This window comes from Carcharodon carcharias, chromosome 2 (genome assembly GCF_017639515.1).
Source record: "Carcharodon carcharias isolate sCarCar2 chromosome 2, sCarCar2.pri, whole genome shotgun sequence".
Classification (NCBI taxonomy): domain Eukaryota; kingdom Metazoa; phylum Chordata; class Chondrichthyes; order Lamniformes; family Lamnidae; genus Carcharodon; species Carcharodon carcharias.
The window spans coordinates 208,703,967-208,725,911 of NC_054468.1; the positions used below are offsets into that span (position 1 = coordinate 208,703,967).

The 21,945-nt window shown below is 44.7% G+C and overlaps 1 protein-coding gene across 1 annotated transcript in view; it reads right to left on the reverse strand.

Annotated features, from left to right (window-relative positions):
- LOC121288717 (ALK tyrosine kinase receptor-like) overlaps window positions 1–21,945 on the reverse strand; it is a 172,655-nt gene that overhangs the window by 59,440 nt on the left and 91,270 nt on the right. The window contains exons 13-14 of the mRNA XM_041207475.1: window positions 10,801–10,865; window positions 480–609 (exon numbers count right to left, since the gene is read on the reverse strand). Coding sequence (XP_041063409.1) covers window positions 480–609; window positions 10,801–10,865 — 195 coding nt within the window. The remainder of the gene's footprint in view (window positions 1–479; window positions 610–10,800; window positions 10,866–21,945) is intronic.

The following is a 21,945-nucleotide window of genomic DNA, read 5'->3' on the forward strand; positions in this document are numbered from 1 at the left end:
AGCACCGAGAGTTTATCCTCAATCAGAACTATAGTAATTCAGAAAATGGTCACATTTGACATTTTGTTAGCACTGTCTAAATAAAACATCAGGTTAAATGCTGACATTTAATCTGTGTCATCTGGCAAAGGGTCAGCATAATGTGAGCCTAAAAAGGGATCGCTTGTGCATCTATGAATGGACATCTCATAAAATGGTCACTCAGACGGGGACTATACATTGAATGTTGGCAGTCTATTTTGAGCATGATGAGGTGGGGAGTTGGATCACTGCAGCCAATAACAAGCCTAGCCTCATCTAGCATTAACATGAGACCAGCAGCAAGCCCAATTAAAAGCCAGGAGTTTAGAACATTAAGATTGGTCAATTTTTCAAATGCTATGGGAAATTCTCACTCTAAGGTGAATCAGACTAAACAAACCTGTGAGGCGTATATGTTAGCATGCAAACATTGCTATTAAAGAATGGTCACTTCTTACCGGTTTAGGTCGATATTCTCGAAGGAAGGATTTCATGTCTCCTCCTGCCATCAGCTCCAGTAGAATGAAGCGAGGAAGAGCCTGCAGGCTGACTCCTATACATCGCACTATGTTCTGGTGGCAGAATTTACTGGAATAGTTGGAGAAAAGGACACATTTACCATTTCTAAGAAAACCATTAATTGTTTCATCATGTGACAATATACAAGATGATCCATGAGGACCAATATCAGAAGGCCCTGGAGAGATTTGGGGGTGGGGGGGGGGGGGGGGGGTTGGGGGGGGGGTGGTGGGCAACTAAGTTGATTGAGTCTCATTCCTGTTAAAATGTATTTTTATTGCAATTGTAGAGATTCCCAGATTTCCAGGTCAAGCAAGATTTAATGAGGGAAGAAGTTGGCAAAACGTCAATGGAAAGAGGAAACAAATATTCTAGTGATTTGGGGGAGGATTTTCCTCTTGTTGGGCAGGTGCAGCAGGTGGGCCTGGGAGCAGCCCTGCAACGGTCCACCACCCGTGATCGGGCTCCGATTGCGATTTCACACTGGCTGACCAATTGGCGTCCAGCCAGTGTGAAAAACACGCTGATTCCCCAGCAGCGCTGCGGGGTAAAGACAGGAGGAGAGTGAGCACTGAAGTGTGCGCGTGCGCGGGGAAGCGCTCAGTGAAGGCTCCCTGAAAGCTCAGGGCTGCTTCAGGGAGCTGAAGATTTTTAACCTTAAAAATTAGGTTTTTTTAAAAATTAGGGAAACATGACTCTGGGACATGTGAAAATGAGTTTAAAAATGTTTTATTGTTTTTTCTCAATCACTGTTCGAAACCGTATCCCGCCCGTGGATGAGGTTTCACAAAAAATGCAAAGGCTGCTTTGCCTATTTGCCTGCCCGCCAACCGTAAGGTTGGTTGGGCAGGGAAAAATTCACTTTAATTAATTGATTAATGGGTTTAACAGCCCTCTTAATTGTCAGTGGGTGCGCTGCCGACTGTCGCACTCATCCGCCAACCAAAATATCACGTGAGGGCGTGATGACGTCGGGATGCTTGCCCAACATCATCATGCGCTATTTCATGCTCGTCATGCCAGGCACACGTCTGCACGCCTAACTGAAGGTCCTGCCCCTAGAATATCATTGTTTTTCTAGGAATTAGAAAATCATATGGGATAAAGGATACTTGCCTTTATTAGCCGAGGCATAGAATATAAGTGCACGAGGGTTATGCTGGAACTGTATAAAATGCTGATTAGGCCACAGCTAGAGTATTGTGTGCAGTATTGTGTGCAGTTCTGGAATCTGCATTGTGGGAAGGATGTGATTGCACTAGAGAGAGTGCAGAGGAGATTTACCAGGATGTTGCGTGGGCTGGAGAATTTTAGTTAAGAGAGATTGGATAGACTGGGGTTATTTTCCCTGGAGCAGAGTGGGGACATGATTGAGGTGTACAAAATTATGAGGGGCATAGATAGGGTAGACAGGAACAAACTTTTCCCCTTGGTGGAGGGATCAATAACCAGAGGGCATAGATTTAAGGTAAGGGGAAGGAGGTTTAGAGGGGATGTGAGGAAGAATTTTTTCACCCAGAAGGTGCTGGGAATCTGGAACTCACTGCCTGAAAGGGTGGTAGAGGCAGAAACCCTCATAACATTCAAGAAGTATTTGGATGTGCACTTGCGATGCCATGGCATACAAGGTTATAGGCCTAGTGCTGGAAAATGGGATTAGAATAGTTAGGTGCTTGTTGGGCCGATGGGCCTTTTTCTGTGCTGTAGACCTCTATGACTATGACTCCATGGCCCTGCAAACCCACAAGGCTGTTTATACGGTATTGCACCTATCAGTTATCACTTCTACTTGCCAGTCATCTCCAGTGCTGACCACACCATATATTGTATTGGTTTCAGAAGTGCAATTTTTATGCAGCCTGGAAGTAAAGTATTGGAAAAGGACGAAAGTTCATGGCTTAATGAGTCAGGTAGATGTAGCGTCCTAAAGTGGATCTCTGATTCTGCACAATTTTTTGTTTATTCATTCGTGGAATGTGGGCATCACTGGCAAGGCCAGCATTTGTTGCCCATCCCTAATTTCCCTTGAGCAAGTGATGGTATGCTGCCTTCTTGCAGTCTGTCTGGTGTAGGTACACCCACAGTGTTGTTAAGAAGGGAGCTCCAGGATTTTGATCCGGTGACAGTGATGGAATTGTGATATAGTTCCAAATCAGGATGGCGTGTGGCTTGGAGGGGAACTTGCAGGTTGGGGTGTTGCTATCTGTCTGCTGTCCTTGTCTTTCTAGGTGGTAGAGATCATGGTCTTGACGGGTGCTCTTGGAGGAGCCTTGATGAGTTGCCCCAGTGCATCTTGTTTGTAGTGTACACTGCTGCCACTGTGCATAGGTAGTGGAGGGAGTGAATGTTTAAGTTGGTGGATGGGACCTGTGATTTCAAAGCTTGTATTTTTCGAGACAGACTCCAGTGAAAATGCAAACTGGAAAGGGGACTTGAGAAAGGAAACTGGCCTATTGAGTTCCTAAGAAAACTATGGCTGAAACTAAGATTGGAAACCAAATCTTCTGGAGAGACTGAAACTGGTTGAAATCATATAAAAGGACACAGAGCCATCGGACTCTAATAATGATTGCAGTGGTGCAGTATAGGCAGGCTGAAGAAAAAAGGCTAGATCCAGAAGCTGAGAATAGGCAAATATACAGTTGCTGCAGCTGTTTCTGTTACTTGAACTTAACATTGATGTAAGCAGAGCTGAGGATGTCCTGTAGATGTGAGACATTTTTGATTAAGACCGTTCCCTTGGGTCTTGAGTTGGTGGTCCACTGCTGTTGGCTGGGGATCAGGCTAAATTCTGGAAGAAGAGGAACTGAAATTTTTTGTGAGGAAGACAAGAGCTTTAAAAAACTTTGTAACTGAGATTGATGACATATATGCTGCGTGGACTGCTGAGCCAATTTGTAAGATCTGTCTTAGTTGTATCTGTCATTTAATGTGTAATTTATAGTTTATAATTGAACACAGTTTGCCTGTTAAGTAATGTTCAACTTATGTTGATTCTGCATTTTAGAGCATATGTGGTTACCCAAGTTAGTACTTAGTATTTGCTTTGTTTGACACTTGCATAGTTAAAAATTATTTTGTTTCAAACCCTGGAATCTTTGTGGCTTCATTCTTTCAGCAAACAACTGGGATTTCAGATTTCTTCCTTTTTCAAAGTAAGTTACAGGTCTCAACTGAGATCAAAGTAAGTGTTGTAGAAGCCACTGTTACAATCCATGTAGAGACTGTTAACTTTTAAAGAGAAATTCAAAATTCCTGTTATTTACTGAAAGAATGAAGCCACAAGATTCTATGGTTTAAATAAATGATTTTACTATTACAAGAGTCAAACAAAGCAAACACTACTGATTAAACACTATCTTAGGTTATCAGTAATGTTTTACCATAATAAAAACAATTAACACGATTACTTAAACTTTAAAACAGAAATCCTCAAGTGAACCTTTCTCTTTCCACTTTGACTTCACCCCAGAAATCCTTTGGCTACTTGTCAAGCTCTTAAAGGTTCCTTCAGTTCCTTGGACTAAACCAAAGTGCCTCAACTCTCAGGAATTCACTTCCTCAACGTTCCTGCTATCTTCTGAAGTATGAGTTTTCTTGGGGTCCTTCCATAGCATCCAGCTAAGCGACCTATCACTAGGTTGACACCTCATTTTTAGGTATGCCTGGTGCTGCTCCTGGCATGCTCTCCTACACTCTTCATTGAACCAAGGCTGATCCCCCGGCTTGATGATGATGGTAAAGTGAGGAATATGCCAGGCCATGAGGTTACAGATTGTGGTTGTATACAGTTCTGCTGCTGCTGATGGCCCTCAGCACCTCATGGATGACCAGTTTTGAGATTCACTGCGGTGGCTTAACAGGAGCCAATGGTCTAAATGTCAGTGCGAATGACAATTTTGCAGCCACATGTAGAGCTGCCTGAGCAGATAATCCTGGCTGGAGATCATCAGGTAGTAGCTAATCACCAGTTAAGTGTACACTAGTGAAGTGGTGAAGGTCGAAGTTATGAGGTCTTTGTAGGACCTGCATGCCCTGTAAATTTGTTGCGACAATAGAGTGAAATTTTGTCAAATAGCGCTATTCTCTTCTTTTGTGCACTTGTCCTTGTCCTCCTCCTTTAAAATTACAATAAGGATTTAAAATGCAATAAGGAATTCTGTACCTGCTATTCAGATCCTGTCACTACGAATGGGGCCAAAGATTTCCCATGGGTCTCAGATTGTCAAAGGCAAGCCAAACCTAATCCAGTTGCAAGACAAAAATAATGCCTTAAAAGCTTAGCTGTAATACCAGCAATCTCTCTTGAAAGTTTGTTCAGGCTGAATGCTCCAAAGTAAACCACTTCCACCAGTATTAACTGCAGGTCGCTTGTACACCTCATGTATTTTATTGTAATTTACTTGTGCTGCAATGGAAGCACAGCCCAGAGGCTTTGGGGTTTCTAATGTCATTCTTCTGTATCAAATTTTATATTAATGGATCTTTGTGGAAGCACAAAGGAAGGGCCCAGATCACATTGCAAGCTACAGTGCAACCATTACAGGACAAACTCAGCAGAAATGGGGTCTGTTGTATTATGCCTTTAAGGGCTATCAGTATGACATCACTAGGAGGGAAATGTGTCATGTGAACCGGCCTTAATTTCACTTTTGCTTTGAGAAGAGCACATACACAGCTCTGATGCCTTCTACCTATGTTCTCATGTACCTAGTCTTAATAAATGAACCCACAAAACATTTACCCAATCCCCTATGAGCAACAAGTGCCTTGTGTCTTGTACAGTAAATAAGCCCAAGGTAATACATCATTGTAATACCACAACATAGTGATCAGTGCTGGTAAGGCAGGGGGCAGCACGATTAAGTATAGGTATGGCGTGGTGAACAGCCTTGAATCATACTACGTGGCATGAGAAGATCCTCGAGTTTTGGTCAGACCGTAATTAAGTCGTAGCATCGAAGAGGGTTGAAAACACAGTGTGGTGATTCTGAAGAAAAGCTTTGGAGACACAGCATCGAGCTAGTGCTCATGAAAAGAGATGGTGAGCAGACGGATCCCTCGTGGTGGGATTGCAGTATGCAGCCTGTCAGTTCCATGAGTGGGACAGTCCGTCCAGAGGACCAGCACTGGGTTAGCTCAGTCAGAAAATACGAGAGACCAGGGTGTGGGCCAGAGCAATAGCTAGCAAGGAGAGCTACACCGACACTTATCCCAGCTACTACAGAAGAAAGAAAGTTAAAGGAGTGTTGTCAGAATGTCCACAAAATCCCCAGTTTGAACTGATTTGCAGCTGAACCAGTGGTGGGTTTACTATGAAACAAAAGGTTCAGTGGCATGGGGCCCCCAAACAACAGGGGGACTCAAAATTCAGGACAAATCGGACAAAAGAATTACAACCGGCCAAAGGAAAAGCCAAATCGCCTTTGTCTGCTGCATAATGTGTGCACAAGGGAGTGGTGGTCTAAATCAAACGACATTTACTGGTTTCCTTTGCAAAGATAGACAGCAGAATGTGAGTTGGGATGGTCTAAGATTGCTGCTGTTTGTGTTGCAAAATGTTTCTAGGTGAGTGTTTGTGCGCACATGCGGGTCAGATCCTCATGGGTGCAGCACGTGGTCCAGGGGTGGGGTGGAGGGGGGAGTGAGGGCATGGGGTGAGAAGGGGCATGAGCACCGCAGATGTGGACAGTCGTCGAGCGTGAGCGGGAAATGGTTGCTATCTGCTCCTCTCAGCTCCGTAACAACACTTTGCCACACTCAGTGCTGTACCCCCTCCCCTCCCAAAGCCCGGGGACTCCCCTTCTCCCCACTAAGGCCCCGTGAACACCCTCCCCACCCTCAAGGCCCTTGGACCCCCCTCACCCCAATAAGGGCCTGGGACCCTCTTCCCTCCTCCTCAAGGCCCTGGGAGCATCTCACTCCCCCTCAAGCCTCTGAGACCCCCCTCACCCCAATAAGGGCCTGGGACCCTCTTCCCTCCTCTTCAAGGCCCTGGGAGCTCCTCACTCCCCCTCAAGCCTCTGGGACACCCCCACCACCCCCGGATCCCCCTCCCCACTGACAAGATGTAATCCGGATGCCAAACTCCAAAGCGACCAACACACTGAGCAGCCAATCAGCTGAAGTAGAAAAGGAGGAAGGTGCTTCTTGACAGGTTAGTTGGAATTAAACCTTAAATCCGCTAGCAACTCCTCTTAAAACATTTTTCTGGTGGTTGTTACTTCCCCAACATTTAAATTCCCATGCTCAGGCTTATTTTTAATGAACAGGCCAGAGCAAGAGCCCCAGATATTATCTGCTTATGGGGTGGTCATGGAGCACTGGAGGAGGCCATTCGGCCTGTCTGGCAAGTGCTGTTCTCTGAAAGGATAATTGAGTCGCCAGGACTCACACCACCTCTTCCACATGTAGCATTCATCTGCATTTTACAAAAGACACTTTTAATAATCACACATCATGGGCAGAATTTTTGGCTTGTTGGGCAGGCATGCGCCCGACCTGAATGAGTGTAAAATGACGTGCGATGATGTAGGGCGAGCGTCCTGATGTCGTCACACACTTGCCTGATATTTCGGTCGGCGAGCGCACACGGGATCAGCAGCACTCCCGCTGGCAATTAAGTGGCCTATTAAGGCCCTTAATGAACTAATTATTTGAAATTTTTTTGCTGCCCATCCAACCGTTCAGTCAGCGGGCGGGCTAAAAAGCCGAACGGCCTTTGAGTTTTTGGCGAAACCTCAGCCGCGGGCGGTTTGAGGTTTCGACCAGTGATTTAAAAATTTTTTAAAAACTTTTCAAACTCATCTCTAACATGTCCCTGCTCATTTTACCATTTCTAATTTCTTAACTTTTTTATTTTAAAAATCTTCAGCTCCCTGGGGCAGTTCTGTGCTCATGGAGCTTTTACTGTGCGTGCATGCTCCAACTTCTGCGTTCGCCCTCCTCCACCCCACCCCCACCCCCCCCACGCGGGCAGCACTGAGCACTGCAACGCGCGGGCTGGCCGTTAATTAGCCGGGCGGCAGTCCATTTTGTGGCCACCCCTGACGAGCCCTTCCGAAAACCAGAAACTCCTGGACCACGCGTGTGTTGGACTTATTTTGTTGAATTCTGATTATCCTGTATTTGCCGACAATTTGATTTGGTTTATTGGGGAGTAGGAAATCCACAATGAAACTGTTACCTTGTGGTGAAAGTTAAGCTTTTTCTTTCTGAATGCCAAGTTATCAAGATAAACGCACTGTAACATTCGCAAAGAATGAAAAATATCAGGCGGTGGGGGGAGATAAGCGAGAATGTTCTTTTTCTTGGCTGGGTCCTGAGGGGGGGGGTTGGAATTCCTGAAAATGCGCACAGGGCTCCACTGACTCTAAATCTGCCACTGAGCTGACCTACTACCCAAATTCAGAATGTTTAAACAGCGCAGAGCTAAGGTTCCTTGATTCAGGTGTGTCAGAACCAGAGAAGCAAGCCATAAGAATTCACCTAGCAATTAGGAATCAAGGTCTACACAGGCTGAACACACCAGGATTATTAACAGCAGGAGAGCTAAAAGATCCCCAAAATATATAGGCCAGAATCTTGGGGTCAGCGTGCAGGGATGGGCCCCGCTCGCTGACACGCAAAATGACGTGCAGTGACGTTGGGCGTGCGTCATTCCGATTTTCAGTTCGGTGGATAACAATCAACGGAGCTGACCATTCAACCTTAAGGTTGGCGGGCAGGTGAAGAGCCCAGGCGGCCTTCGCATTTATCATGAAACCTCATCCATGGGTGGGATGAGGTTTCACGAAGGATTTATAAATCCAATAAATTTTTTACATTAAAATTCATTGATATGTCCCAGTTCATGTGATACTGTCACATGAGGTGACATGCCTCAATTTTTTTTTTTCTTTACATAAATTTTGAAAAGTGAAATTCAACTCCCTGAGGTAGCTCTGTGCCTCAGAGATTTCTGCGCTTTTTCACGCACATGCACGAAAGAGAGCAGGCCACGGCTCAACTTACTTCCCCCCTTAATTGTCGCCCATGTAAAATGACAGCACGTAGCCGTTTGTGGGCAGTGATCGGCTGTGTGCCCGCCCTTGCCCACTCCCGCTCAGCTCCCCCAACGGGGAGAAGACTCTCCCCATAGGTTACATTAGAAGGCCATTTCAGAATCAGGTTAAATTTCCATATTTATCAACTTTTGTTCATGTCATTTCGACAACAGCCTACAGGATCCATAGGCCATTTCATCAGCAGATGCAGAAAAAAGGGTACGTACTGTAATTTTTCAAATGCCGCACTAGCAGACAGAATTGTTGAGTTGGCGATTGTATCCAGTCCCATTGAAGCATTCCGGAAAGGTCTGCTAGTCAAGCCTAAATGTATAGCATCGAAGAGCTACTCAAGGATGGACGTAAGTATGAAGTGATTTTCACAGGTTGACAAAGTTTACAGGTCCTAAGTACAACCCCAGTTGTTGAGGCATTCACTAAAACGTCCAAATCTGGCAAGACATGTGGAAGGTGTGGCCTTTTCCATGCACCAAGGAAATGCCCAGCTTTCCAGCAAATCTGCAAGGTATGTGGCAGAAAGGGCCATTGGCAGTGGCAGTGCACTAGAGCATAGGCTGATGCAGCCACAAACAGCTGTGTACTGATCCAAACAGCCCATACACAACGGGTACCTTCAAGCAATAAGAATGACCGTCCAGTATCCCGTCAGAAATATATACATACACACAGGTATACAGGTGATTAATAAAATGGACAATGACGATGATGCGTATGATGGGATGTCAATCTCGTGGAAAACATAGATGCCACCACACTGTCCAAAATGTTTGCCTAGATTCGAATTATCTAAGAAAGTTGGTAATCGTTCATTTTGGCCAAGGTTGAGACAGGGGAAGTGCCAACGTACTACCTTTGCGAATTCTAAAAGACATGAATCCACAGATATGGAAGGCTATGGTGAAACCTACTGCTGTAAAACTTCCAGCGTACAACAGTTCACTAACTCCATGTGCAGGGTACGTAGTCCTGAAGTGCAAATACAAATCAAATCTTCCTGCATGTCACAGATGTTGTGCAACAAGGAAGCTAAAGGCTTCGACCTTTAGGTTTCGACCAGTGATTTAAAAAAAATAAAAACTTTTAAGTTCTTTCTTGTTTATTTGGAAAATCTTCAGCTCCCTGAGGCAGCTCTGTGCCTCGGGGAGCTTTTACTGCGCCCACTCACGTCATGCTTGAACTTCCGTGCTTGTCCTCCTCAGCCCCCCAACCCTCACCTGGCACAGGCAGTGCTGAGTGCTGCAGCACGCAAATTTTAAGGATTAATGGTGGATTATGATACCATTCTCAGTTCAATACCCGAGAAGGATTTGACACTTTGTACTACTGCCTAGTTTTTGGTGGCCAGGTTACTATAGCCCTCGATCCGTTAGAGCCTCAAATGGACGTCCAGGGTCGTAGGCATTTCTTGGCTTGAGATTATCTACCTTGATTCAGCTACCTACAAGGAGGAATTTCTTCGCAGACTATTTAAATTGGGCTAACTAAGAAGCAGCAATCTCCTGGAGCAATCTACTCCACGGATCATCATGCTCACTAACTGAAAAAAAAAATGCTTGAACAGTGATGGCCATCTTTTTGGAGTGGGATTGGAACATAGAAACATAGGACTTAGGAGAAGGAGTAGGCCATTCAGCCCTTCGAGTTTGCTGTGCCACTTGATAAGGTCATGGCTAATCTGGTTGTGGTCTCAGCTGAACCTTCTTCTCTGCCCCCATGACCCTTGACTCCTTTGTCTATTAAAAATCTATCCTGCCCTGAATAAATTCAAAGATGCAGTCTCCACTGCTTTATGGGGAAGAGAATTCCAAAGACTAATGAGAGAAAACATTCTTCCTCATCCCCGTCCTAAAAAGGAGAACTCTTATTAAACTGTGTCCCCTCATTCTAGTGTTGCCTAGAAGAGGAAACATCCCCCCAGCATCTACCCTATTAAACCCCCTCAGGGTCTTATATGTTTCAATAAGATCACATCTCATTCTTCTAAACTCCAGTGGGTGTAGGCCCAACCTGTCCAACTTTTCCTTATAGATAAACTCTTCATTCCAGGAATGAGATGGGATGAGAAGAAGATTGGAATGAGAACAAAGGGGAAAAAAAAAGAAAATAGGGGAAGGTGAAGTGAAGTTGTGGCTTCTAATGCTGTTTGGCAAGGAACCTTACTGTTTCCTTTGACAATTTGTTAAGACAGTCTTACCTAATTATCAAGGCCTCCATCAGGAAATCCAGCTCATCCTGTTCAGAACATACCTCTGGCAATGTCTAAAGAGAACAGAAAATCAAAAGAAGTTACTTTTACCAAGGCCAGAATTTTTCGCTTGTCAGCTGGGCATGCATCCAACCCGAACGAGTGTAAAATGATACATTGGGGAGCGTCCTGATGTCATCGCGCAATATTCCAGTTGAGGCGCGTGCGGGAGTCGGCAGTGCACCCGCCAACAATGAACAGGTCTATTAAGTCCATTAAAGTCCCAATGGAATTAAATTTTTCGCTGCCTGTCCAACCTTACGGTTGGCGGGCAGGCAAAAAGGCCAAGCAGCCTTTGGGTTTTTTAGGAAACCTCATCCACGGGCGGGGCGAGGTTTCCAACGGCAATTAAAAATTAAATAAAAGTTTTAACACTTTATTAATAACATAATAACAGACTCACATGGTGGGGGGGACATGCTTCATAACATTTTAAAATTCCTTATCTTTATTCCTGAGCTCTGTGCCTCAGGAAGCTTTTCCTGTGCGCAGTTGTACGCATGTGCAAAGTTCCCCACTCCCCCTCCTCCCCCTCTACACAGGCAGCGCTGAGCGCTGCAACGCACGTTTCACGCTGGGCGGGCCTTAATTGGCCCGCCATCATGAAATCGCGATCGTGGCCCGATCGCGGGCGGTAGTCTGCTTCCCGACTGCTCCCACTCGCCCCTACAAGCCCGCCCGACAAGGGCAAAGTCCTGGCCCAAACGTATTTACCATGCATCTCTCAAGAGGGCTGTGGTGTGAGATCCCTTATAGAAGAGCAAAATATTGCAGATGCTGCAAATTTGAAATAAAAACAGAAAATACTAGAAATATTCAGCAGGTCAGGCATCACGTGTAGAGAGAAACACCAGTTTACATTTCAGGTCGATGACCCTTCATAAGGCCTGTTGTCAACTGAGCATTTCCAGCATTCCTTGTTTCTTTAAGATCGCTTGTTGGGCTGTAATGGAAAATGAGTGACTAAAGTGAAATGCACTCCTGTCTGAGCTGCTGGGAAGCAGAATTAGCTGCCATTTGCACATGTCTTTCACCCCTGACAGCCTCTGGTGTTAAAAGCTGTTAGAATTACTGCCTCAGGGACATTGGCACATTGACACTTAACAGCATCTTTTAAACCTTGTTAATTTTAACATAATGCCAACTTGTTACAACTGAAATAGTTGACAGTGGAACAGCATTGTTTGCTTGCTTTACGTTGGACTGAATCTGCTGAGGATTGCCACTCTGCTCCTGTTTTTTAACTCAGCGCTGGAGCTCCACATTCCTGACCCAGAACTCTGAACTGGGCCTATGCAGAAATGCGGAATGTACCTGTTCTCATAGTCGTTCCTCATACAGCAGCATTGATGAGGGAAACCAAGCCATGCCCTCCTTTACAGCACTAGCTGCCGCAGTTTAGTAATTTGGTAATTTAGTAATGGTTCATTCACTAGCGCAGAGAAGCTTTGGGACATTTAAATAGCTTTACCCTGTGTTAGTGAATGAGTGTGAGTGAGGTAAATGGGTAGCATGGTAGGGTGCTAGTTGGATGGTAGGTAGCAGGGTGGTGGGTGGGTAGGCTGGCAGGATGGTGGAGTGATAGGGTGGTGAGGTCGTGTCAGATTGGGTGGGAGGGAGAGTTGGAAGGTCAGGGCAGGGGGTCAGAGGGTTGGGAGTATCCGGACATTTCTGGGTAACTATTCAGTTAAGTAAGTCAGAACCTTCTGAAGTTTCTGACTGCAACTTGGAGTTGGAGGCTTTTTCGGAGGGTTACAGGCACAGGGTAATTGCCCATCAGAAGTTGAAACTTTCCAGGCAATTCCTGCGGAGTCCTTGTGTTGGGACCTCTGAAGGGTCCCCCAGCACATCTTCCAGGGTACCTCCGAGGTCTGACCATCCAGAGACCGGGTTCTGAGCCATCATATTGTGGCTGCCAGTGAAACAAGTGGATTTATTTACTGGCATGTTCTTCTGAATGGACAGTCACAATATCATCTGTAACCCTTTCCTGATGTTAAGAATAACCCATGCAAGTATTCCATGTTGGTTTTCATATTACTGACTTAGACAGACGGGTGTTGGTGACATTTATGTGGTGGAAAGAAACAAAAATCATCCCACAAGGTGGCGCTCTTTGCCTATGTAGGAATGCATAGCGCCTGAATGATGCAGCAAACTGGTGTCATTACTATGAACCTGGATTTTTTTTAGTTTTGCATAATCCAGGCATATCTTTGGCGGAACTGAACTTTCACTCCTTTTACCCTTGACCCCAGCTGAATCTTTGGGTCACTTAAATAACTTTGGAAGATTGCTCAGCCTCGATGAGAGAGAGTCCACTTGCGAGAGGGGGAGGGGGGATGGTTTTGGTTTTGGTGGGTGCAGATCACGTGTGGCAGACCACAGAAGGTTGAATACACAAGGTCTTTAGATTTAAACACCCACCTGTGCTGGGTTGCGGGGGAGTCGGAGGGTTGGGGGGGGGATTCAGGGTGGTGCCAATTGTATACTTATCCAGGAGTTAGACCTATCTTTTTCAGTCTAACATTTTCTGGGTAACTATCCAGTTAAGTAAGTCAGAACCCTCTGAAGTTTCTGACTTTAACTTGGAGTTGGAGGCTTTTTTGAAGGGTTGCAGACACAGGGTAATTGCCCTCACCCCTCAAAGCAATTCTGGAGGGCGGGGGAAATCAGGAGATTCTTGCACCCAACACTGCTATGATGTAAGTTAAAGTTACTATCATTTAAACATCATTACAGTATGCCCACTCAAATGTTGGCAGGGACCATCCTTCAAATTCAGAGTTAGAAAAATGAATGGGACACAGAATAGGAGCGCATCTCAATTACTACATAGCTGCCCAGTTTTGCTTTAAAATCATAATATTTTGCCTAAAAACCATAATAGGATATTAACATAACACATGTTGCACATTAACTATGTAATCTGTTCTTAACACCAAATCAGAGTACTAAAATAAAAAATGGGGGAAAAAATAACTCACTCTGCACCTGTTTGTTGGGCATTTAATGACACAATGCCTGTTTTATCACCCTGACCTCAAGCTCAGCTTCAGCTGCTCACCAGTGATCTTCCCTCCATCATAAGGTCAGAAGTGGGGATGTTCGCTGATGAAACACATAATGTTCAGCATCATTCGCGATTCCTGATACTGAAGCAATTCATGCCCATATGCAGCAAGAACTGAACAACATTCAGGCTTGGGCTGATACGTGGCAAGTGACTTCGTGCCACAAAAGTGCCAGGTAATGATCATCTCCAACAAGAAAAAATCTAACCAACTCCCCTTGATATTCAACACCGCTGAATCCCCCAAACTTAACTGGAATAGCCACGTAAACATAGTGGCTACAAGAGCAGGTGTGGGGCTGGGGACTTTGCAGTGAATAACTCAACTCCTGATTTCCCAAAGCCAGTTCATCAACTACAAGTTGCCAGTCAGGAGTGTGTTGGATTACTTTCCACTTGCCTGGATGAGTACGGCTCCAGCAACACTCAGGAAGCTTGAAACAATCCAGGACAAAGCAGCCCTCTGGATTGTCACCCCATCCACCACCTTCGACATTCGCTCCCTAAACCGCTGATACACAGTGGTAGCAGTGTGTACCCTCTACAAGATGCATTGCAGCAACTCATCAAGCCTCCTTCAGCAGCACCTTTCCAAACCTGTGACCTCCACCACCTAGAAAGGTAAGGACAGCAGACACATGGGACCACCACCATCTGCAAGTTCCTCTCTCACACCCTCCTGACTTTGAACTATATCACTGTTCCTTCGGTGTTGTTTGGAAGGGAATTCCAGCATTTTGACCCAGTAGCAATGATGTGTACCTATTCCAGATAGGCTGCAGCCGTTCAAGGTGGAAGCTTACCACCACCTTCTCAAGGATAATTATGGATCAGCAACAAATGTCGGTCATGCCAACAACACTCATATCCCATGAAAAAATTTTTTAAAATGCATACATCGCTCAGTTTTTCTCTGGCTTAACCAATCGTCCTTTAAAAGACCATTGGAGACCACCAACAAAAAACCAAGTGAAGGATCCCATGTTTGGCAACCAATAGCATCTGTGTGAGGGGCCGGGCAGGTGAAGATGAGAGATATAGTGATAAAACCTCCAGTCAGTTCAGCAACAGCTGGCAACTCTAGTCTTCACTAATAAATTCCATTCATCACGTCAGCATTGAAGTTGGAGCTGAATGAAATGTCAATTGCTTTCACCTGTCAATTGTTTTCGATTCCAAACTAGCCTGACCATTTCAGTCATCTGTATCCCTTTCTGAGACATTGTCCATCCAGCACTTCCTTGGTCTTCTTATTCCCTGTGGGCCATGGGTATTTTAGTTGTTTCCACTCTTGAAGTCTGCCAACACCATCTCTGGGCAAGAGTTGTTTCTTGTCCGAGCCAAGCTCGTACTATGTCATTCAAGATTCTTCTCATCCTATGTTACTCTCAATCAACTTATCTTTGCTGTCAATACCCTTCACTGTACATTGGGATGAGTTGAATGAGTGACAACATATTTCCATGTACAATAATTTTGGCACTAGATTAGCAAAGTGCCAAGGCAATAGGAGAAGGTTTAGGAAATGGGATGCACATTACTGTTGTTGCAGCAGCAGCGAATAGGAATTCAGATTGAATGATACAGTAGGAAAAATGCGGGAAACTCAAGTTAATTAAAAAATAGTAACGAAAGTAAAAAAAAACTTGTATTTATCTATTGTCTTCCACAATCTGAGTGTCCGAACATCCTTAATGGCCAATAGTGTGATTTGGAAGTGCAGTCAATGTAATGTAGGGAAGTGTGGAAATCAATAAACAGCAATGAAATAAGTGACCAGATCACCTATTTCTCTGATTTTATGATATTGGTTGAGGGATAACTGTTGGTCAGGATACCAAGCAGAACTTCCTGCTCTTCTTCAAATAGTACTATGAAATCTTTTACTTTTACTTGAGGGGGTTTGGGTTTACGTTTCATCTGAGAGGCGGTACTTCTGACAGTGCAACACTCGCTCAGTATTGCACTGAAGTGTCAGCCTAGATTACGTGCTCAAGTTTCTGAAAAGGGACTTGTACCCACGACCTTCTGAGCCATGAGTGCTGCCACTGAGCCGCAACTTAAAAATTATTAAACAAAAATGGGATAAGTAAATAGCGAAAGAGAACAGGGAAAAAATGGTGACGATAAAAACCCTATCTCCATAGCTCCCTTGCTGTTAAGGGACAGAAAGCAAAAGAAGGCCATGAATTAATGGCAGGTTGTATATACATGGGAAACTGTAACCCTGAGGCAGGAGATTATGAATTATCAAGGAAGATCCTGCTGAGTTTGGAAGAGCTGGGAGGCTGGCCTATGAAACATGTCCATACAATTTGCATCGTGAAGTATGCCATCAACACCTGGAACATTATTACAGAACAGATTGCAACTTTAGGTTATGAAGGAGAAACCCAAGCTGTTATGTTTTACAGCCACTGCTGTTTTCCATATCTTACCCAATATTAGTCATTTTCTAAACTCTTTATTGCAGGGAAACGAGGAAGCGCGTCCCTAAAAACCATGTACTTTCTGCCAAAACAAATGAATCTTGGATAATAACCACAATGTGATTTTGAAAGTCAATATCAGAATGGCCATTATCAAAATTGAGCAGCCCAGAGTCAACACTGTTTACAAATGCCTCAGTAAAATCCACCATTAAACTTCCACTCAAAATCTAATGGGAACAACTTTTATAGCCATCAAATAAAACAAATGAGCTTATAAAATAAAAGCAGTTTTGTTTCATTCTGCATCAGCAACGCAAACAAAAGCGCTGATAATCAGAAGCTTTTTTTTTGTTTTAATCAGCAGTTTATTTTAAACAGCACCTTTCTTAATGCTTTCTAGCAAAATTAGCTACTTTATGTAAATCCAATGAGCACATTTCCTAATACCTGTACCATTCGTGGATACTGATACTGACTGAATCTTTTCTTATCCCAATTTTCTCTGGTCGTCTCCTGAATATATAAGCCTGAAGCCTCTGAATGCGTCGGGAGAAATAAATGGGCGGAAACATTGCTGTTGTTTGATTTTTTTTTCTTTATTCTTTGTTGCCAGCTACTAAAATTCCTTGCTAAATTATGGTTCTAAAGGTTTCAATGGATCTCTGGTTCATTGTGCAAGTGACCGTTGCGCAAACATGGTGAAAAGCCTTTGCCTCCTGATCAGCTGCACCCGGGCCCTATACGAATTCATGGGTTCAAGTGTCTTTGCATAATTCAGGTGTATGCATAGGCTAGTATCAATGCTACTGAGATGCCTATTTGGCTAGGGAAGGGCTGAGAGGGCATGGATGAGGACAGCACAGCAATGAGAGGGGTTAGCGATGTAGGAAACTGCATTGTCATGTTGCTGTGTTGAATGGACAGTTGTATCAGCTAAAGTAGGCAAAATGGGTTTTAAATTATTGGCCTGAATTTCATGCTCCCCCGCTGGCAGGTTTGAAGGTGTGGTGGGTGGGGGCGGGGAAACTCTTAGCCATGTAAGGGCTGTTTCCCACTCAGCCTCAATTTTTAGGCTGGCAGGAGGATTTCTAGGATACAGGGGAAGCCTGAAAATGATCAACCTCGGTCGAGAAGGGTTGGGGGCCTCCATCAGAAGCCCCCTTCTGACTTTGACAGCAGGCCTCCACCCCCACCTCCCCAAGGTTCTCTCTCCCTTGACACCCCAATCGCCCATTATCCACCCCCACCAGGCCTCCTCTACCCTCCTTGCCCTGAGACCCCGAAAACTTACCTTTCCATCCAGTCCTGGACCTTAGGCTCTGATGTCTTCAGGAAGTTCCTCTCCTGTCCACTGCAGCTTCTGTTCCTGCAGGGACTAGAGGGCTGCCGGCCAATCAGATTGGACGGCAGCTTTCTAAGGTGGGATTTCCTCCCAGGTGAGGGGCAGAAGTCCTGCCTGTAGCCAACCGATGCTCATTCGAACATGAAATGGCTGCGGGGCAGGCAGAGTTGGCCGGGATGTGTTCCCCACCCACTCTTCGGATGGAGATGAGATGGGAGAACCCGCCATCCGAAACGCCCTGACCTTTGTTAATATAACCTCTGCCAGAATGAGGCCCTGGCAGTCATGTATGCATGTTTCAAACAGTGTGTGGGAGAGGTGCAAACTTGGACATGTTACATTATCCTGCTAGACTTTTTACAGAATGAGGCAGGTGCAAAAAAAGCTCTTTCACCCACTTCTACCAGAGAGGTCAAGGCTGAAAATGATGAATCATAACTGGGTCTTGCTCAAATTTCATCCTTGCCTACCTAACTAGCGCCCCTGGTGTGCTCAAAATCTTGCAAATTTTTGGGGCTTAGTAGTTTACTGCACAATGGTGAGCACAATCCTGGCTTCACCTGACAACAGTTCAAACAAAGAGTGAGAACGCTAATTCAGTTTTTGTCCTACTTTACTCAGGTACGCTGAAGGCACCCATATCACTGCACTGCTGACACTGGAAGCCTGTGGAGCAGATAAAATCAACAACCAAAAGAAAAAAAAATGCACAATAATTTCCTGGGGAGGGTTTTCCCTCATCGGGCGGGCGTGGTGAGCAGACCCGGGAATGGACACAAGGCTGACTGCCGCTCGCGATCAGGCCCCGGCCATGAATTCACACTGGTTGGCCAATTAATGGAAAATGCAAAGGCTGCCTGGCCTGTTTGCCCGCCCGCCAACCAAACAGTTGGACAGGCAGCGAAAAATTCTATTTGATTAATTGTTTAAGGGCCTTAATAGGCCTCTTGATTGTCGGCGGACACGCACGTGAGAGACTGAAAGATCACGAGAGAGCGTGATGACATCGGGACTCTCACCCAGCGTCATCGCGCACTATTTCACCACTGTTTGGGTTGGACGCGCGCCCTCCGGCGGGACCAAAAATTCTGCTCCCGGTTTCTGTTCAGGTCTGTTTCGTTTAGAATCAGCCACAATAAAATGAATTGAATTTGCCTTGGCAGCATCTTCAGACTGATATAAAAAGATAAAATAACAGATATCAAAGTGGTCACCAATTTGTTGCCCCCTCAAATTTTGTGCAGTAGGTGGAATTGGTGACGGGAGACTGAAAAACCCAGCTCGTATCTATATAGCTGGATCTGCATCACTCTTGCGGCAGAAGTCATTTTAAGATTGGCCTAGAAAAGCCATAGTTGCTTTTAAATACTATGGGCAGAATATTATGCTTGGCGGCGGGCACGTGCCCGACACTCCTGAGCGTAAAATGACGCGCGATGACGTTGGGCGAGCACCCCAACAATATTGCAGTCTCGCGATATTTAGTTCGGCGGGTGCGTGCCAGAATCAGCTGTGCGCCTGCCAACAATTAAAAGGCCTACTAAAGCCATTAAGTAGCTAAGCAAATTCAGCTTCCTGACCACCCCCGCCAAGCACGCCTGCCAAGGGTAAAATCCTGCCCTGTAATACACAGAAACAAAGCCTAGCTTAACTTTCTGCTTCGTTCACTCAGGATTGGGCTGACCACACGCTTTGACCATCTAGAGAGGGCTTCACAATCAATGGAGCTTAGAGGGTTTAAAGTTTTTATCCTTTTTCTTATTTTACAGGTTAACAACGTGTTGTAAGTATAGGCTTTTGTTATTAACTTTTATTGACATTTATATGGGAAAAAATGTTTTATTAAAAGGTTACAGATTTTTTTCCTTTCCCTTAACTGTATCTGATGTTTGTGTGGAACCTAAGGTACCAAACACTGGGCTGTCACTTTCCCTGACTGGTGAACAAGTGGCACCAGCTGGCTGTTACACGTGCACTTGCCCATAGGTTTTCTCTAGGCTTTGACACTTAACAGCCAAATATTCAAAAAGCACAGCATTCCCTATAGATCAGTGGTATTCATTAGAAAAATAGTGATGGCCAACTGGGATATGGGAAAATTTTAATCAGGCCACAAGTACAAGGTTTCTCAATACATAAATCAAAAACAAGATTATGAAAAATAAACACATTAGTAACTGTACACAATACACCAAGTGTACGCTTACTAAGGGCAGGATTTTCACAGAGTTTGGGGGGACTCCACAGACCTTTAAAAAAATGGCATGTTGGATCTGAATGCAAAAGATGCGTCCCCATTTCTGACAGATCCAATTTTGGCCGGCGAGGGGAAAGGGACAGGCCATGATTCACATAGGTGGGAAACCCAAGCTCAGCATAGCCATTTTATCTTAGTGCTGTGTTAATACAGGCCCCATTTTGCCTGTTCCAAGGCCCTTAACCCACAGTGTGGGAGACATGATTTGATGGAATAGGCATAAACACTCTTGAAGGGTGGATAGGTCTGTTTAAATGTCATGGTCTGAAGTTTTTTTCAAAATCACCTGATCTTTAAACTTAAAAGAAAACAGATTAAACTGTCAGCGAGAGTGAAAAAAGAGTCTGTTGGAGTGCTTTGACAGACGGGCCATCTTGTTTAGATTAGAAAAAGAAGACAATCTGTTCTGCAGTTTCAGTGAGGTTCTTTGTTGACATTTCCCAAGGGCTGTTATTATGCCACAATGAATGCTTGGCTGAGTTCCAAAACTACAATTATCTCAGCAGGTGTTTCTGAGTTCACAGTTTGATTGGAGAGGCTATTACATGATAAGCTGTCTTTACTGTGGTTATTAACTAGAAGCGTGTTTGTTTTTCTAACATATTAACCACTTGAGAGGATTTAAAAGCTTTGACTGGGTTTTGAGGATGGGAGTGTGCATGAGTGAGAACTGTATTAGATTGTTAGGAGTCTACTTTTTCATCTCCATATGATTCTTGAGGTCTGCCCAGGGTGAGCACTGGGAAAGTGGCTAAGGGATTGGCATGGGGAGTATGAAGGGACATGGAATGGATGGGGGTATGAGTTGGCTTGGAGGTGGCATGGGGATATGAGGGGCATGAGGATGTGAGAGGGTATAAAGGGTGAGGATTAGAGGGCCAATAGCCTCTAAAATAACTGTGATGAAGCCCCAGAGAATTATGATAGGTCTTCTAACCAGCTTACCTTGGCACTTGCCCACCTCCATGGCCGCCTACGATCTGCTTCCAGGGACCCTGTTCCCTGGAGTGAAAATTGGATCCAATGGGGCCCTTTAAACCAAGGCAGCTCTGCCAAGTCAGGAAATTTCCCAGCATGAGCTACCCACCTCACTAATGAAAATCCAGTCCTATAACTTATTAACTCCTAGTAACGTAACTCCTGCTTGCTGTCATTCCCATTGGCTGCCTTTCCCTTTCCCAGACCCTCCCACTCGCTACCTCTCCTGTTCACTGCTTCCCTCCCCAACCCTCTTGCTCGCTGTCTCTCTCCTGCTCACTGACTCTCCCACTTGTTGCTTCCTTCCCCAACTCTTCCCTCTGACTCACCGCTTCCCTCTCCCAAAGCTTTGCTGTGAGTGAGGGCTCATGCGAGGGTCGGCGAGAGGAAGGAAATGAGTGAGGCAGCATCAGAGACTGCAAGTGGGAGGTGTGGGGAGGGAAGCAGCGTGTAGGAGAAGCAGTGAGTAGGAGGGTCGGTGAACCTCTTGGTGAATACTGCTGCTGTGGAGCAGGCAACAATGTGTATCCTTAGACAGTAAGATCGAAGAATTGTTAATTTGCCACACAGTTTGAACAAGAATCTGTCAGTTACAATATTGAATTCAAGGGCAAATTAGGTATGAAAGTGAAATAAAGCGAAGTAAACAAAAATTGGATTAAGAGAGAGTAGGAGACAAAAAGAAAAGTAAAAACAATTTTTTTGTATTTCCAATAATAATTAAATTCTGAGGAATGAGACTCCATACTTGTGAAAGCTAATTTTCAGTGTTAAAGAAGTTGTTTGGCAATAATTAAGATTTCCCACATCATTAAAAGTGTACTCACATTGGAATGGATAATCTCTTCTTGTGAGTTTAGTTTGATCTGTAAGGTAAGTACAGCAACCTCATGCTGTTCAATCTAATTGAATGATTAGTCAGATGGTGGAATGCGATTTTTAGTAAGTTTTTGGAGGATCATCTCATCTGCACAACAATGTAAACTTTTCCTTTTTTAATTACTTATGTGCA